The sequence below is a fragment of the Capra hircus genome, chromosome 18 (genome assembly GCF_001704415.2).
Source record: "Capra hircus breed San Clemente chromosome 18, ASM170441v1, whole genome shotgun sequence".
NCBI classification, from domain to species: domain Eukaryota; kingdom Metazoa; phylum Chordata; class Mammalia; order Artiodactyla; family Bovidae; genus Capra; species Capra hircus.
Window position 1 is genome coordinate 21,241,580 of NC_030825.1, and position 19,319 is coordinate 21,260,898.

The following is a 19,319-nucleotide window of genomic DNA, read 5'->3' on the forward strand; positions in this document are numbered from 1 at the left end:
GTTACAATTTTTTAACAGTACATAGATAAATATATACCCATATCGTATACACACACACACGTGCATATATTTACATAAATGGGTTCATATAGTATATAATCTGGTATTCCAGTTTTTTAAAATTAGTATTGTTCTTTTCTACAGAGGAAAAACAGACCTGGAAGGAACTAGATGTTAATCAGTGCCAGAGGATGAGCGCTTTATCCAATTAAGAGGTCTCCTTACAGTATTTAAAATTAACATGGATTCACCTGATGAAGGTAGCTCCCAATTTTTTTACCAATTCAGTAACCACCTTTTGTCAGTGTAGTATTACTTCTGCAGGATAATTTCCCAGACTGGATAGAGTCAAAGAGAATATACATTCTCTTTCATCATAATGGCAGGTTGGTCACCCTCCAGAAATAATGGACCAATTACATCTACATTAACAGTGCACAGGCCATTTTTGTCATTCTCTTGGGTCATAAGGATATTTCATCTTAGTTTTAAACAACTGTATTCAAATATTTTGTGGTTGACCATTTTCCTATACATTTAATAGCTATTTGTATGTTATATACATTTTTTCCTTTCATCAAATATTTTACTCAATCTGCTCATCTTCAATGTTGTTATGAAATGTGAGAACAACAGCATATTAATTCAAACATCATTTCAGCATGTGGTATTTCAATCTAAACAATTTTCTGCTAGGAAATTTCACAAGCACCTTTGATGTGCTGGTCGTTTATGCCACCTACAACTAAATTTATTTAAATGTGTCAATCACTTCCTTAATGGCTTTTTGGCACTGGTGTTACTCAATTGGACTTTTCCTTCCAACAGTTGTAAAATGTTCTAATTTTTCTTTTAGTAATTTTATATTTGATCATTAAAAATATTTAAATCTTTAATCTGTCCGGAATTTATTTTTGTATCTGAAGAGAGGCAGAAATCTAAATTTTCTTAAATGTAAAATAAAACCAACTGTCTTTACACAATCTACTATGATTTGAACTGATTTCAAGCATCAATCTCAACATATACAAATTTAATGCCATCACCAGAGCTCTCTGTTCATTTTGTCATGACGCACACATGTATGTTAGAATTAGGTCTGTCTCTCTCCTTCTGCACTGACTATTCCTAGAGAATAGCATCCCCTGAGTTGGCACTGTGCCTAGCATACAACTGTGCTCAGGAAATACTTGGTGGATGAATGAGAAAGCAAGCTAATGTCCTCTGGAGCCACATGTACTGTGCATATTAATTCTGGAATAGCAGTGGTTTTAGACAAAGCCAACTAGACAGAAAAAGTTCTCCATAAAGCATTTTATTGTATAGGCTGCACTGAAACTGCAATGCACAGCACTAGATGGAGATACCCTTCCTTTGTATTTACCGAGGTAGAAAGGAAATCTTTAAATACTATTCAATTATATTAAAAGCCGTTTCCTTAACTTCCTGAGCCACAGAAGGTCTATGACAATTAGGTAATCAGATGCAGAATGCTCTCTGTATTACAGGATGCAGATAATACTGTTCCTATGTTATATACATTGACACCATTTAATGCGCTGAAACATACAGTAGGGACAAAACCACCCAGAAACCCAGAAACACTTCATTCTCTTGGGTTGGCCAAAACTTTAGTTCAATTTTTCTGTAAGATGACTCTAGTAGCACTTAGTTGTCTAACTTCATTCAAAACAATTGTTGGATTGTATTGTGACAGCTGTCATATCAGTGTGCATAAAAAAAAAAAACTTAGCAAACTGGTCAATTTTTGTGTAGCCATTTTAATACTGAGGACAGAAGAAAAAAAATGCAACATTTTCAGCCATTATGCTTTATTATTGCAAGAAAAGTAAAAACACAACCGAAATGCAAGAAAATGTTTGTGCGATGTATAGAGAAGGTGCTGTGATTGATTGAACGTGTCAAAAGTGGTTTGTGAAGTTTCATAGTAGAGATTTTCACTGGATGATACTCCATGGTTGGGTAGACCAGTTGAAGTTGATAGCAATCAAACTGAGACATCAACTGAAAACAGTGTTATACCACACAAGAGAGAGCCAACATACTCAAAATATCTAAATCAAACACTGAAAATCATTTGCACGAGCTTGATTATGTTAATCATTTTGATGTTTGGGTTCCATGTAAGTTGCTGCTGCTGCTGCTGCTAAGTCACTTCAGTCGTGTCCGACTCTGCATGACCCCATAGACGGCAGCACACCAGGCTCCCCCATCCCTGGGATTCTCCAGGCAAGAACACTGGAGTGGGTTGCCATTTCCTTCTCCAATGCATGAAAGTGAAAAGTGAAAGTGAAGTCTCTCAGTTGTGTCCAAATCAGCGACCCCATGGACTGCAGCCTACCAGGCTCCTCCGTCCATGGGATTTTCTAGGCAAGAGTACTGGAGTGGGGTGCCATTGCCTTCTCTGTCTGTGTAAGTTAAGCAAAAGAAAAATCTTCTTGATCGTATTTCCATATGTGATTCTCTACTTAAATGTAATAAAAATGTTCTGTTTCTAAAACAAATTGTAACAGGCAATGAAAAGTGGATATAACTGTACAATAATGTGGAAGGAAAGACTGTGGGGCAAGCAAAATAAAACCAACAACCACACCAAAGGCCAGCCTTCATCCAAAGAAGGTTATGCTGTGTATGTGGTAGGAATGGAAGGGAGTCCTCTATATATATGAGCTCCTTCAGGAAAATAAAATGATTAATTTCAACAAATACTTATCCCAGTAAGACAAACTGAAAGCAGCACTTGACAAAAAGCGTCCAGAATTAGTCAACAGAAAATGTATAATCTTTCATAGGATAATGGAAGACTGCATGCTTTTTTGATGACCAGGTAAAAATTGCTACAACTTGGCTGTGAAGTTTGCTGTATTTGTGACATTGCACCTTCAGATTTCCATTTATTTTTGTCTTTAAAAATTCTGTTAGTGGAAATAATTCCCATTCCCTGGAAGACTGTAAAAGGTACCTGGAAAAGTTCTTTGCTCAAAAAGATAAAAAGTTTTGGGAAGACAGAATTATGAGGTTGCCTGAAAAATGGCAGAGGGTAGTAAAACAAAATGGTGACTAAGTTGTTCAATCAAGTTCTTGGTAAAAATGAAAAAACATGTCTTCTATTTTTACTTAAAAATTCAAAGGAACTTTTTGGTCAACCCATTAAATCTTCTCTTTGTAACAGAATGCTTGCTACCACATCTGTGATTCCTCAGCACCTTGTACTAACATTTATCATAGTACAACCAAAGTGGATTGTCATTATAATTTTTTTTTTCTGTCATCTCACGAGATTCAGAGGTCACTGACTGAGAACACGGGCAGGGTCATTTTGTCTACGTGCCCCATATAGTGCTCTGCACAGAGCAGGTGTTGCTGATGAAGGAATAAAATGCTGCTATCATGTCATCTAAAGGAGATCAGTCCTGGCTGTTCCTTGGAAGGACTGATGCTAAAGCTGAAACTCCAATACTTTGTCCACCTCATGCGAAGAGTTGACTCATTGGAAAAGACTGATGCTGGGAGGGATTGGAGGCAGGAGGAGAAGGGGATGACAGAGAATGAGATGGCTGGATGGCATCACTGACTCGATGGACATGAGTTTGGGTGAACTCCAGGAGTTGTTGATGGACAGGAAGGCCTGGCATGCTGCAATTCATGGGGTTGCAAAGAGTTGGACATGACTGAGCGACTGAATTGAACTGAGAGCCATGTTGGTCTTTTAAATCTTGCCTGCATGTCGTCTGGCAGAGTACAGACTCTAACGGAAAGAGTTGTTGATATAAATTAGGCCTGAAAAAACAGATTCAGGTTAATTTGCTTTGAAAGCATGTTTACCAAAGAATAATAACCTTTGTTATCATACTCTGGAGCTTTCAGTGAGAGACCTTAAAAGTGTATCAGCAAATACAGCCTGTACCTGAATGATAAATGCACAGTGTTATAGCCTTGGATTTTCAGACCTTCCATGCTGCCTCCTTTCCTTACCTAGGGGATCCTTACTTCCCTCTTGGACTCATTTAGCCTTTTCCATGAAACCCAGCTTTCCACCCTTTACTTCTTGGTGTGATTTTAAAGTGTTACCTCCTCTAGGGTTCCTTGCATTTTCGGCCATATCTCTTTAATTAGGGCAGAAAAATTCTAAATTTGTTAAGGACTTTTGAAGAGCTGGTGCTCTGGGTTACCTCTGGTTTTGTGGCTAACAGGTAAGGTCCAGTCTGATTAGCAACAACACTGGGGCCTTGCATTTTCCCTGCAATGTCCACCTCACTTCTCTAAGCTTTTATTCTTTTTAAGTCAAGGCTTTAATCAAAAACATTTACATCAACTTTACTGACTTTACCTCGATTACCTGAAAGAAACCACTTCCACCAAACACTGTGGAAATTTTCCTGTATTGCTTTTAACAATTACCAAATAAAAACAGGTTTATTAAATAATTAGTGGAGATCAACAATTTCCTGCCCCTAATGAGCAGGAATATTTCTAAACTCAGGCACTCCTGGATACATCTGTAGAGCAGTACATGCAAAAGGCTTCAAAAGTCACCACTTTTAATTCAATCCAATAGGTATGTAACTGTATCAAAGATAAATTCAGTTGTCACTTTACAATTATATTGAGAACCAGCAAACCAAAGAAGATAGGAATCACTTCAGACTTCAAAGAGTAAGGCAAGAGAAAAAGGGCAGTAGTTATTACCAACAATATTTAGGTGAGAACATTTCTTTAATAGTTAAAGGGGAAATCAATCAAATGTAAAAGTTAATTTGATACACCACTACTAATATTAAGGCTAATTTGTTATTTAATTGGTCAGTCCAGGTTAGTAACAACACTTTAGCAAGGAGCAGAAGCTAACAAGACCTATGAATATAATGCACACACACAATGCAGTTGATTTTTAGTAACAATGTTTGATAAAGTGGGTCTCTCAACTTAATCAGACTTATGGATCAATGACCTTATTTAGAATTGGATTTTAGCTATGCTTCTTAACTATAAACTAAGTAATCATCATGCTCTAGTACCTCCACAAAGGAGACAGTAAAGAAACAGCATCACTTACTTTCACCAGCTCCTGCTGGGCCCAGATCTGAATGGGTTCCACCTGTTGAGGAGTTTGAGTCTGAATACCATATGTGTTGAGGAAAACCTGAAGGCTAGAAAACAAAAGGGAAAAAAAGATATTGCATTTATTAAAAACCATGATGAAGGGGGAGGAGAAAAGGTGAGAGACTGTGCTAGCTGGGAATGTATTATCATTTGTTAAATATCAGCAATATGTCATCTGCACTGAAATCCACAGGCCCTCTTTTGGCGGGGGGTTGGGGGGGTGGGGTGGTTTCTTCACAGAGCATCAGATGTGAGCTCTGGGGGCTGGCAGTAAGGTAAGTACTAACTTAGGGGATGATCCCCATAATCTGTTCGCATTAATTTCTCAAAACTACATGCTGGGCAACACTGGTACAGGCCACAGACTTTAATATTTGCATCAACTAAAACAAAATTGTTTTTAAACATGGAAATAATGTTGTTCTGACACTTAAAGTGACATTAGTGATATCCTGGAAACCCTGTCAAGGGGTCTATGAAACTAATTTCTACCACCATACACAATATTATAAGCCTAAAGCAATCAACCTCCTTCCCTCTCTGTCAAAAGAACATACCACCCATCTGGATTTCATACCGTTGGCTTTCTGCTATGAGTGCTACATAAACAACCAAATCATTTTCCAGTGGACCCTGTAATACAGAATAAGAGGGGGGAACATGTTAAAAGATCTGATCATCACTGACAATAAGGAGAACCAAGGACAACATTAACCATCTCTAAGCAGTTCATTAAAATGATGGACACCAGCTGGCTCTAAGCAGTCGCCTCTCCTTCCTTTCTCTCCATTTGCCTACTAATCAGTTTGATGGTGTAGAGAGTAATGGAATACCAAGGAATGGAAAGCCATAAATTGCACCGCTGCCAGAGGGCCAGAGGGGCTAGACTTTCAGGGCTATTTTGAATGATGCCTAAGAGTAGTTTAGGAACTGAGAGTCATTTTCCATCATTTAACTATGAAAGGAAGAGCAGGAACTAAAAATAAAAACCCAACTTACATACTCTCTAAAAAGGGACTGTGAGTTAAAATAGTTCATTCCACATCTTCACTGCAAAAAGCTTTCCCCTTTTTTGTTAGCCAGTTTTACTTGGGCACCTTATACATCAAAATAGCCTTATTCTAATACACAGCTTCTACAGTAGAGAATGAACTACCCAGTTGACTATATAATTAACACTGTGTTTGTTAAATACAAGCTGTTGGGCTTAATAGTTCTAATCAAACATAGTGTTGGACATTTACTATTCTTTTTGGTGTGGAAAGATTCACTGTAGCATATATTATGCATTGTTAAAATGAACCCAATTTTAAACTTGTATATAATTAACATAAAGAAGCACCAATAAACTACAGTATTAGGAGGCTCCAAAAATACTGATCAAACATAATTTCTTTATAGTAATGAATCCAACATTCCCAATAGTATGCTGTAAAATGTTTGATTTACCATCAGTCAGCTCCTCTCTATGGCATTCAATATGCCACTAGAATTTATGTATGATAGAATGCAAGAAACACCAGCATACATATATCAGCAGTAAATAACATACAGTAGAAGGATGGTTCTCAGAATCATCATGAAAATGCTATTTCAGGAAGTCCTCAATGTGATTTAAAAGAACAGATGAGAGAAAATATGATGGAACAACCACACAAAAATAAATACACATTAAAAATGCTATAAATTCTATTTTTATTTGATAAAAACTTTAAAAGTTGATGTTACTCAAAAAGATGAGAAAAAGTAATTATTCAGAGTCTCAGGATTTCTAACAAATGAAAACATTAAAATTTATTTTTCTTGGATGAAATTTATTCATCAAAAGGAGAAGTAACCTTACGGTGGGCCATTATCTTGAGGACAATTAGAGTTTTTAAATAAAAAGCAAGTGAATACATCTATTAGAATACAGACATTATTCCAATGTAAAAAAGGTAGCTTGTAGATCCTAATAAGTGAATCAGTATATTCTTTTCGAATCACAGACCCGTTTAGGACAATGTTATTTCTATTTGCATGACAGAGCACTCAGATCTAAAATGCCTACTACAACATGTTGAATCAGAGAAAGCATCTGGTTAGGGGACTTTTTGACAACTGAAGAACACTTCTATTGTGAAAATAGCATTTCAGAAACTTCCAATTCACAAACCATCTACCATAATGAGCTTAGGTTTTTAACCCTAGCCCAAGTAGGACCCTTCACCCATTTCTTTTCACAGAAAAAAATTTGCATGACCAGTCCCACCACACCAATTCTCTTCCTTTCAGTGACAAAGTTGGAACTACTTTTCTCTGCATTTTCGTAATTTTCTTCAAATCACCAAAATTGTTGTCTAAACCTGAAGTCTCTCTGAAAACTTCCTAACAGTAATTAACACATTCTATTTCTGAATGGTATTATTCTTCATAATATTATAATACTTTCTGCTTTTAGGTTCACAAAGTATGTAAGAATACGTGCGCACACACACACACACGTAACATATTTGAAGGGCTCCAAGGTGGCACAGAGGTAAAGAATCTATCTGCCACAGAGTAGGAAATAGCAACCCATTCCAGGATTCCTACCTGGACAATTCTATGCACAGGAGAACCTGGCGGGCTACAGTCCACGGTGTCGCAGAGTCGGACACAACTGTGCAACTCAGCATCCACATATACATACTCAGTGACTCCTCTCACATAGAATATACAATGTCCTAAAGTGATGGTTACTGTTGCCATTGTTACTTTTCAATCCTGAATGTTGCTATAGAAATGAAGAGAGATGGGACTACTTCCTAGTGGTCCAGTGGTTGAGAATCTGCCTTCTAATGCAGGAGATGTGGGTTTGATCCCTGGTTAGGATCTGTTAATAAGATCCTACATGGTACAGAACAACTAAGCCCAAGCAAGTCAGTTAGTGAGCCTGAGCAACTAAGACCTGATGCAGCCAAAAATAATAATAATTATTATTATTATTTAAAAAATGAAAACAGAATATTAAGGTATTTTATCAATTACTTTATCAATTAAGATATTTTATAAGGGAAGGGTTACAGGATTTTGGTGACCAAATTGGTGCAAATCAGATGCTCTCTCCCTCTTCAACCACCATCCTCCACATGCATACACACAGACACCCTGTTTAAAACTCTTCACTGAATTCCCATTGTTCACAGAATAAGAACCAAGCTGCTTACAACAGCCTACAAGTCCTTACATAATCTAGCTCCAGCCTACTATTTTCTCATTCTCTTCTCTTCTTCACCACATTTTGGCCACACTGGGGTCTCTCTGTCCCTTGAACATGCCAACTATGTTCCTATCACAGGGCCTCCGCTCTTGTTGCACTCTTGCTTGGAATGTTTTCCCTTTAGATTGCTGCATGAGGTCCTCTTGTTATGCAGGTCTCAAGTATCATCCCTTCCTTAGAAAGGTCTTCATGTTCTACCATGGCAGCCCTCCTCTATTACTTTACTTTATTTGTCTGCTTTACAGTACTTGTCATTTCTAGAAATTACTTGATTTTATTTACTTATATATTGACTGTTATTCATCCCTACCAGAAAACAACTCCCTGACGACAGGCAACTTGATCTATCTTGTCTATCACTATGGCCCCAGTGCCAAGAAAAAATGCCTGCCACACAGTAGGTGCTTACTATCTGAGGAATGACTGCCCAGGCAAGTTTCTCTATGTTCTTCTGTGTTTATGTAAAATAAAAAATGAGAATAATGGTATGTAGGAGGCCTAACATAAAGGCAGAGGATCAAACAAAAGAGGGCCAATAGAAATACTTACAAACTTTGACCTGCTAAACAAATGATATTTATACTATTAGTTGCTGTATGACTATATCAATTAACCTTGCTAAGCTTCAGTTTCCTCACTGGTAAATTGGGATAATAAAAGTATCTGCATGTACATCTGTCTAGATTCTAGTTTTCAAATTACCCAAATCAGGTCAAAGTAACAAGGCTAGTTTTCAGCTAGGAGTAATAAATAAAATAGTAAAATACAACTTTCAAAGGGTATATACAGAAACTTAAATGTGAATGTACCCTAATGGTTTCCCTTCCCCTCTTCTTTTTCAAATTTAATTTTAATAATTAATTAACATAATTAAATTATTTGGATCATAGAAAAAATAAGAGAATTCAAAAAAAACATCTACTTCTGCTTCACTGACTATACTAAAGCCTTTGACCATGTGGATCACAACAAACTGTGGAAAATTCTTAAAGACATGGGAATATCAGACCACCTTACCTGTCTCCTGAGAAATCTGTATGCAGGTCAAGAAGCAACAGTTAGAACTGGACATGGAACAATGACTGGTTCCAAACTGGGAAAGGAGTATGTTAAGGCTGTATATTGTCACCGGGTTATTTAACTTATATGCAGAGTACATCATGTGAGATGCTGGCCTGGATGAAGCACAAGCTGGAATCAAGACTGCCAGGAGAAATATCAATAACCTCAGATATGCAGATGATACCACCCTTATGGCAGAGAGTGAAGAAGAACTAAAGAGCCTCTTACGGAAAGTAAAAGAGGGGAGTGAAAAAGTTGGCTTAAAACTCAACATTCAAAATCATCGCATCCAGTCCCATCAGTTCAGTCGCTCAGTCATATCTGACTCTTTGTGATCCCACGAACCGCAGCACGCCAGGCCTCCCTGTCCATCATCAACTCCCGGAGTCTACCCAAACTCACGTCCATTGAGTCGGTGATGCCATCCAACCATCTCATCCTCTGTCATCCCCTTCTCCTCCTGCCCTCAATCTTTCCCAGCATCAGGGTCTTTTCAAATGAGTCAGCTCTTCACATCAGGTGGCCAAAGTATTGGAGTTTCAGCTTCAACATCAGTCCTTCCAATGAACACCCAGGACTGATCTTCTTTAGGATGGACTGGTTGGATCTCCTGGCAGTCCAAGGGACTCTCAAGTCTTCTCCAACACCACAGTTCAAAAGCATCAATTCTTCAGTGCTCAGCCTTCTTTATAGTCCAACTCTCACATCTATACATGACCACTGGAAAAACCATAGCCTTGACTAGACAGACCTTTGTTGACAAAGTAATGTCTCTGCTTTTTAATATGCTGTCTAGGTTGGTCATAACTTTCCTTCCAAGGAGTAAGCATCTTTTAATTTCATGGCTGCAGTCACCATCTGCAGTGACTTTGTAGCCCCCCAAAATAGTCAGCCAGTGTTTCCACTGTTTCCCCATCTATTTGCCATGAAGTGATGGGACTGGATGCCATGATCTTCGTTTTCTGAATGTTGAGCTTTAAGCCAGCTTTTTCACTCTCCTCTTTTACTTTCAAGAGGCTCTTTAGTTCTTCTTCACTTTTTGCCATAAGGGTGGTGTTATCTGCATATCTGAGGTTATTGATATTTCTCCCGGAAAACTTGATTCCAGCTTGGGCTTCTTTCAGCCCAGAGTTTCTCATGATGTACTCTGCATATAAGTTAAATAAGCAGGGTGACAATATACAGCCTTGATGTATTCCTTTTCCTATTTGGAACCAGTCTGTTGTTCCATGTCCAGTTCTAACTGTTGCTTCCTGACCTGCATACAGGTTTCTCAAAGGTGGGTCAGGTGGTCTGGTATTCCCATCTCTTTCAGAATTTCCCACAGTTTATTGTGATCCACACAGTCAAAGGCTTTGGCATAGTCAATAAAGTAGAAATACATGTTTTTCTAGAACTCTCTTGCCGATCACATCACTTCATGGCAAATAGATGGGGCAACAATGGAAAGAGTGACAGGCTTTATTTTCTTGGTCTACAAAATCATTGTGGATGGTGACTGCACCCATAAAATTAAAAGACGCTTGCTCCTTGGAAGAAAAACTATGACCAACCTAGACAGTGTATTAAAAAGCAGAGACATTAATTTGTCAACAAAGATCCATCTAGTCAAAGCTATGGTTTTTTTCCAGTAGTTATGCATGGATGTGAGAGCTGGACAATAAAGAAGGCTGAGTGCCAAAGAACTGATGCTTTTGAACTGTGATGTTGGAGAAGACTCTTGCGGGTCCTCTGGACTGCAAGGAGATCAAACTAGTCAATCCTAAAGGAAATCAGCCCTGAATATTCATTGGCAGGACGGATGCTAAAGCTGAAACTCCAATGCTTTGGCCACCTGATGCAAAGAGCTGACTCATTAGAAAAGACCCTGATGCTGAGAAAGACTAATTAGAAGAGTCTTTCTGATGCTGAGAAAGACTAAAGGAGATCAAACTAGTCAATCCTAAAGGAAATCAGCCCTGAATATTCATTGGCAGGACGGATGCTAAAGCTGAAACTCCAATGCTTTGGCCACCTGATGCAAAGAGCTGACTCATTAGAAAAGACTCTGATGCTGAGAAAGACTCATTAGAAAAGTCTTTCTGATGCTGAGAAAGACTAAAGGCCAGAGGAGAAGCACACGACATTGGACAAGATGATTGGATGGCTTCATCGACTCAATGAACATAAGTTTGAGTAAGCTCTGGAAGACGGTGAAGGACAGGGAAACCTAGTGTGCTGTAGTCCATGGGGTTGAGAAGAGTTGGATACAACTGAATGACTGAACAACAACAACAAGTGGTTCAAACTTTTAAACTTATGAAGAAATTTTCAGTGAAATCTCTCTTCTGCCTGTGGCCCATACATCCATCCCACTATTCTCCAACCAGGCAACTGCTAGCTTACTTAAGCCTCTTTTCAGAGTTTCCTTTTGCCTATAAAAGCAGATTATCTATAATCTTACTTTGTCACATTATGGACAGAAGGTAGAATTCTATAAGCACTTTTTTCCACTTAATTACATATCATGGTACTCTTTTTATATATTAGTACACAGAATATGCCCTCATTTTTTTGCTGTAACTGCTTAGCATACCCTTATTTTGTATATGTACTGTACTTATTAATGTTACTTTTTCACATCTTTTGTCATTTAAGGCTACTCATCCTTTTGCACTGAAATCTCTGGACATGGTTATAGTTAAAGAGTGGACCATAAAAATCAGGTTTTACTTTTGCTTATAAAAGCAGAACAACGCAACCAAAGTCATTCAGAAGCTTTACTGCCACTGGATCAAGTGGGGCAAGAGAAGACTATTAGCAAAGATCAGTAGGATTGGATTTTAGGAGCAGGCAGTGGGAAAAATGTGAGTCTTTTCTAGGATAATGGCACAGAAAGATGTACGGATTCTACTTACATCTGATTCATGGAAATAGCATGACAGCCTATTAACAAGAATTACATTATTTTGTTGATTACCTTTGTTTTGCAGTCTAGTTTAGAAAGTCAAGGAATTATAACTCAAGAGTCTGCTGTATGCACTGTCACAAAAACTTCAATTTTTAAAGATGAGGAAACTGAGGTGAAGAGAGGTGAAATATGTCAAAGATCATCCATCTAGTCAGGTAGAGCTTATACCTGACTGCAGATATGTCTAAGTCTAAAGTCAGTGTGGTGCATGTCAGGCATGTATTAAGCGCTGCTTGCAGCTGTGGTTTGTATTAGTCAGGGTTCTCCAGGGAAACAGCCAACAGAGTGCACGCGTGTGTGTATGTGTGTGTAAAGAGCAGGGATTTAATGTAAAGAACTGGTTCAGGCAAACACTCTGTGTGCGCGCGCGCATGTGTGTGCGTGTGTGTGTGTGTGTGTGTGTGTGTGTGTGTGTAAAGAGAAGAAAGAGATTTACTATAAAGAATTGGCCCAGGCAATTGCGGAGTCTGGCAAGTCCAGCGATCTGCCAGGTGAGTGGGCAAACCGGTGAAACCCATGAAAGTGACGGTGTAGTTCTAGTCCAAAGGCCAGGAGGCTTAAATACGCCATTCTAATCTAAAGGCAGGAAAAAAGCCAATATTTCACTTTGAAGGCCATGAGACAGGGAGAATCCACTCATACTTGGGGGAAGGTAAGAGACGTGGTTCTCTTCAGGCCTTCAGGGATGAGGGCCACCCACATTACGGACTGCAATCTGACCTGCTCACTCTACTGATCTAAATGTTAATCTCATCAAAAACATCTTAACTCTTATCCAGAATGTTTGACCAAATATGTGAGCACTTCATGTCACATCCAGGGTGACACATAAAATTATCCATCACATAGTTGTAGGAATGTCTTACAATCATGAGGAGCAATTGTTGCTTTTCAGTTGCTCAGTTCTGTCTGATGCTTTGTGACCCTGTGGACTGCAGCATGCCAGGCTTCCCTGTCCTTCACCATCTCCTGGAGGTTGTTCAAAATCATGTCTGCTCATGTCGATCACTCATGTCCAGATGGTGATGCCATACAACCATCTCATCCAATGTCATCCCCTTCTCCTCCTGCCTTCAATCTTCCTCAGCATCAGAGTTTTTTCCAATAAGTCAGCTTTTTGCATCAGGTGGCTAAAGGAGCTTCAGCATCGGTCCTTTCAATGAATATTCAGGGCTGATTTCTTTCAGGATTGACTGGTTTGATCTCCTTGCAGTCCAAGGGACTCTCAAGAGTCTTTTCCAACACCACAGTTCAAAAGCATCAATTCTATGGCACTCAACTTTCTTTTATGGTCCAACTCTAACACCTATACATGACCACTGGAAAATCTTAGCTTTGACTCTATGGATCTCTGTAAGCAAAGTAAGACTCTGCTTTCTAATATACTGTCAAGGTTGGTCATAGCTTTTCTTTCAGGGAGCAAGTGTCTTTTAATTTCATGGCTGCAGTCACTGTCTGCAATGATTATGGAGCCCAAGAAGATAAAGCCTGTCACTTTTTCCACTGTTTCCCCATCTATTTGCCATGAAGTGATGGGACCGGATGCCATGATCTTCATTTTCTGAATGCTGAGTTTTAGGCCAGCTTTTTCACTCTCCTCTTTCACTTTCATCAAGAGGCTCTTTAGTTCCTCTCTGCTTTCTGCTATAAGGGTGGTGCCATTTGCACATCTGAGGTTATTAATATTTCTCCTGGCAATCTTGTTTGCAGCTTGTGCTTCATCCAGCCCAGCATTTTGCATGACGTGCTCTGCATATAAGTTGAATAAGCAGTGTGACAATATACAGCCTTGACTACTCCTTACCCAATCTGCAAACAGTCTGTTGTTCCATATCCAGTTCTAACTTGTATCTTGACCTGCATACAGGTTTCTCAGGAGGCAGGTATGGTGGTCTTGTATTCCCATGTCTTTTCGGAGAAGGCCATGACACTACATTCCAGGACTCTTGCCTGGAAAATCCCATGGATGGAAGAGCCTGCTAGGCTGCGGTCCGTGGGGTCGCTAAGAGTCGGACACAACAAAGAGACTTAACTTTCACTTTTCACTTTCATGCACTGGAGAAGGAAATGGCAACCCACTTCAGTGTTCTTTCCTGGAGAGTCCCAGGGATGGTGGAGCCTGGTGGGCTGCCGTCTATGGGGTCACACAGAGTCAGACACAACTGAAATGACTTAGCAGCAGTAGCAGCAAGAATTTTCCAGTCTGTTGAGATCCACACAGTCAAAGGCTTTAGCATAGTCAATGAAACAGAAGTAGATGTGTTTTTGGAATTCCCTTTCATTTCCTATGATCCAATGGATATTAGCAATTTGATCTCTCGTTCCTCTGCCTTTTCTAAATCCAACTGTACATCTGGAAGTTCTTAGTTCACATACTGTTGAAGCCTAGCTTGGAGGACTTTGCTATCATGTGAAGTGAGGGCAATTGTGCTGTGGTTTGAACATTCTTTGCCCTTCTATGGGACTGGAATGAAAACTGACCTTTTCCAATCCTGCGGCCATTGCTGAGTTTTCCAACTTTGCTGGCATATTGAGTGCAGCACTGTAAACAGCATCATCTTTTAGGATTTGAAATAGCTCTGCTGGAAGGGATTAGATCTGATAGACAGAGTGCCTGAAGAACTATGGATGGAGGTTTGTAACCTTGTACAGGAGGCAGTGATAAAAACCATCCCCAAGAAAAAGAAAAGCAATAAGACAAAATGGTTGTCTGAGGAGGCCTTACAAATGACTGAGAAAAGAAGAAAAGTGAAAGGCAAAGGAGAAAAGGAAAGATATACCTATCTGAATGCAGAGTTCCAAAGAATAACAAGGAGGGATAAGAAAGCCTTCCTAAGTGAACAATGCAAAGACATAAAGGAAAACAATAGAATGGAAAAGACTATAGATCTCTTTAAGTAAATAAATTAGAGATACCAAGGGAACATTTCATGCAAAGATGGGCACAATAAAACTCAGAAATGGCATGGACCTAACAGAAGCAGAAGAGATTAAGAAGAGGTGGCAAGAATACACAGAAGAACTATACAAAAAATTTCTTAATGATGTGGATAATCATGATGTTGTGATCCCTCACTTAGAGCCAGACATCCTGGAATGTTAAGTCAAGTGGGCCTTAGGAAGCATTACTATGAACAGGGAGCAGAGGCGTGAGCAAAAGCTTTTGTGTTCTACCAAGAGTCACTCTACATTCTCTTGAAATCAGGTTTGAAGAAAACTAAATTCCAAGTGGTGTATACAAAACACCTATTTTCTTATCTCCTTTTTGATAGAATTTATTTCTTAAATTCTTGGCAATTAAGTTTCTTCTATTAAATAATGTATACAGCATGTAAAAAACATGATTCTTATTTTTGCAACATTGTATTAAGCCCTGGTCTAAGCAGATTTATTTTTAACATGCTCTATGCTGCATAAAACAATATACTGTGGCTGGCTTGAATGGATCTTTTACTAAAAGAAGAGCATAGGAGAAGGGAGAGAAGAAAAGAATAAAAGAAGCCAACAAATAAACAGGTCACACCCCACACAAGCTGGTCTTGCCTCAAGGGCAGTGCATTTGAAACATTCTCTGCCTCTGCTGCTGGGGCCTTACAGAAACTTATTTATGCTCACTAGCCTTCATCAGTAGGTCCTGCCAACATCCAGCATTGTTTCATTACACTCATTTTTCAGCAAAACCTCATTAGCTGAAGAAACCAGGCAGACGCTTTATATTAATACATCTCAATTTCAACTGGAGACACCATAGTCATAGTAGTTTTTCTACAAGAGCCAAGTAATAGGCTCCAGCAGATTGAACACAAGGCATATCCTGACTCCAACACCCTGGCATCTTGTTCTGACATTTTCAACCAAGCCAAAGTAGCTACATGGAGAAAATTAATAGGGAAGCAGAGGAAAGTCAAGTGGAAATACCCGACAAACAACAACAATAAGCACAGTTAAAAAGCTAAACCTAGCCTAAGAGTGAAGCTGGTCAGGGATAAAATGGCCCTTTAGGACCCTTGTATTTATACACTGAATTAGTGATCATACTAGCTTTTAAGAGGAAAATACATGAATATTAAAAAGTATTCCCAAACCTCAGACATATAGTTTCAAATATCTGAATGAATAAATCAGGCGATGTTTTTGGAAAGCAGTCCTTTCAGGGACTGCAATTATCTAGGAAGAGAATACTAATCATCACTTTGTCGCAACAAATCGATTTGTAAAACTGTTTTCACTCCTGTCTAAGCACATGCTGTAACTGGATTCTTCTGTATTTTTATCTTAAAGAAATGCCCAGGCTAAAGGTCTTGTCTATTTTCTGGAAATAATGCTAAAATGACTAGGTGGAGAAACTCTGACTTGTGGTGTTCACATACTAGAAAACTGCCAACGCACAACTCCAAGTATGAGTGGAAATGAACAGACAGGCCACATGGACCTTCAGTACAACGTGAAAGCTACCTGAGAAGAGAGGCTTTGAATGGTAAAAAGTATAAAACCTGTGCTACGTTCTCTTTCAGCACTAGATGCTCTTCCCAAAGACAAAAAGACTGGGCTAATTAAACCGAGAAAGGAGAACCTGTGATAAGTTTTATAGCTGCTGGGTTAGAGATCAAACAGTTACACAGAGGAATCCAGCAAGCTCTAGAATCCGATGAGCTTTTAACTGTATAGAGCCATTTTCACTGGTTGAGGCCAGATTATTTCTAGAGTGGATTTTCACTGAGGACCAGACTGCCGAGGACACATGCTACCATTGCTCTCAACAGATTAAATCTAAATGTCTTCCATATTGATGAGATCACAACTCAACAAGTCTGTGTACTACAAATTCTCCTGCCTTAGACGGTTTATTTACCTGTTCATTCATCCAGGTATCCTGGTAGGCACCAGGGATGGCAGAAAGCCTGATGCAATGTTATTCCTGTTCTTTAGGAACTCACCATATAACAGAGAAGGGAGTTTAGCAGAATAGTAAATATAATGCTATTAACCAGTGCTTTGAAGGCAAGGGAGGGAGTAGCTAATTTAGTCTCAGAGAATGGAGGAGGACTTTATAGAAAAAGGTATCTAAGCTGTAAGAATAAAATGGATAAATGTAAAGGGTGATACAATATAGTAACTGGAGATAGGCCTACTTTAGATTGATGGTCAGAAAATAATTCTCCTGGAGGATGTCATTAAATCTGAGACTGGATTCAACAGCAAAAGGAACAAGATCTGGTAACAAATACTCAGGCAGAATGAACAGCAAAGGCCCTGAGAAGAAAAGACTTGAAGTGTTTGAGGAACTAAGAGGAAACTAGTGTATTTGGAGCATAACAGGCAAGCAAAAGAAAAAGGAATGAGGGTGGAGTTAAGGCCCAAAAGGGACTTCTAAGTGGAATGAAAAGCCACTAAAAGAGTTTCAAACAACAAAAAGACTCAATGTAATTTACATTTTTAGAACAACAGTAATATATACATATATAGTGCCTACTGTAGGTCAGCTTCTGCCCAAGCATTTTATCTATATTAACGTACATTATAATGGCTACTATATAGACATGGTTTGCAGAAGGGAGAGTGGGCACAAGGAGATTCATAGAGGGCTGCAGCTGAAAGATCAGAGTGGTTGGAAAACAGTGAAAAGATTTCAGAAATATTCAGGACATAGAATTGACAGGACTGGACTGGGAGGGGGAGAAGCAGTGACATAGATAGGCACAGAGCAATCAAAAATTACTTCTAAGCTTTTACAAAGTTCAAAGAAGGGAGTGTTCAATGGTGTTGAATGTCTGAGGACAATGATACTAAAATCTGAAAAGAGATCAATGGATTTTCAGTTAGGAGGTTATGAGTAACCTTCTGCATGTGATTTTAGTAGATCAGTGGTATAAGCAGTCAGACTGCATATAGGTAGTGATTGGAAGCTGAAGAAATGGAGATCATACAAATATTTTTCTAAGATGTTTGAAAGAAAGAAAGAAGAGAACATTACAGAGGGGCACAATTGAGGATTTTTTTTTTTTTAAGATCAGGGATAATTAAACATCTCTATAGTTAGGTGAGTTATTGCCTGCAATATAAAAGAAAAGATCTATTCATTACTAGAGGCATCTCAACATTACTAGAATACATCAATCTAGTTTTTTCTTATTGAAGTATAGCTGAATTACAATATTATATTAGTTTCAAGTTTACAACACAGTGATTCAAAATTTTTATAGATTATACTGCATTTAAAGTTATAAGATACTGGCTATATTCCCTGTGAAGTACAATATATCCTCATAGTTATTTGTTTTATACATAGTAGTTTGTATCTCTTAATGCCCTATCTCTGTTAGCCTAGTTTTAATCTTTATTATCACAGACGCTCCTGAGAATTTAAAAGTCTATCTCCTACTTTTAATAATTTTTATGCAGTTGCAAGGAAGGGCTCATGGTTGGCTACACATAATTATTTCTTCATTGCCACCTTTAACTCATATATTTAGGCTAACTTTATTAGTTTCTTCAGTTTCTGATTAATGATAGAGGAGTCATAATCAGCGTTCAGTTGTCTGGCCTTGCCACAGTGTTCCTTTTGCTCTCCAAATCACAGGCTCCCAAGATGAAAGATGCTTTAAATAAGACTGAGGAAATAATAAAATGCTCACAAAAATAATTAAGAACAACAAAATCTGAAGGTTTTTCATGAAAATTCATAAAATTCATCAAATTATATGAAATTTATATGCTTTATATGAATATTGCCTTCTTGTAAGCCAATGAAAGTGACTTTCAAAAGCGATATTTCCTAGGCATTATATTCTGACATCTCTAATTTAATAGTCTTAAGAAGTATGGGATGCAACAGGATAATGTAATCTGAGAAAATGCAACAGGCACTTAAGTTTTATCTATGCCAAATCAAAACCATCAATACAGGGCTAATTTTTAAAGTGGAGCTATCTTACGTATTTT

The 19,319-nt window shown here is 38.5% G+C and overlaps 1 protein-coding gene across 5 annotated transcripts in view; it reads right to left on the minus strand.

Moving 5' to 3' along the window:
- PHKB (phosphorylase kinase regulatory subunit beta) overlaps positions 1 to 19,319 on the minus strand; it is a 231,683-nt gene that overhangs the window by 46,895 nt on the left and 165,469 nt on the right. For all 5 annotated transcript variants that reach the window (XM_018061966.1, XM_018061969.1, XM_018061967.1 and 2 more), the window contains 2 exons: positions 5,702 to 5,757; positions 5,078 to 5,171 (listed from right to left, as the gene is read on the minus strand). In XM_018061966.1, coding sequence (XP_017917455.1) covers positions 5,078 to 5,171; positions 5,702 to 5,757 — 150 coding nt within the window. The remainder of the gene's footprint in view (positions 1 to 5,077; positions 5,172 to 5,701; positions 5,758 to 19,319) is intronic.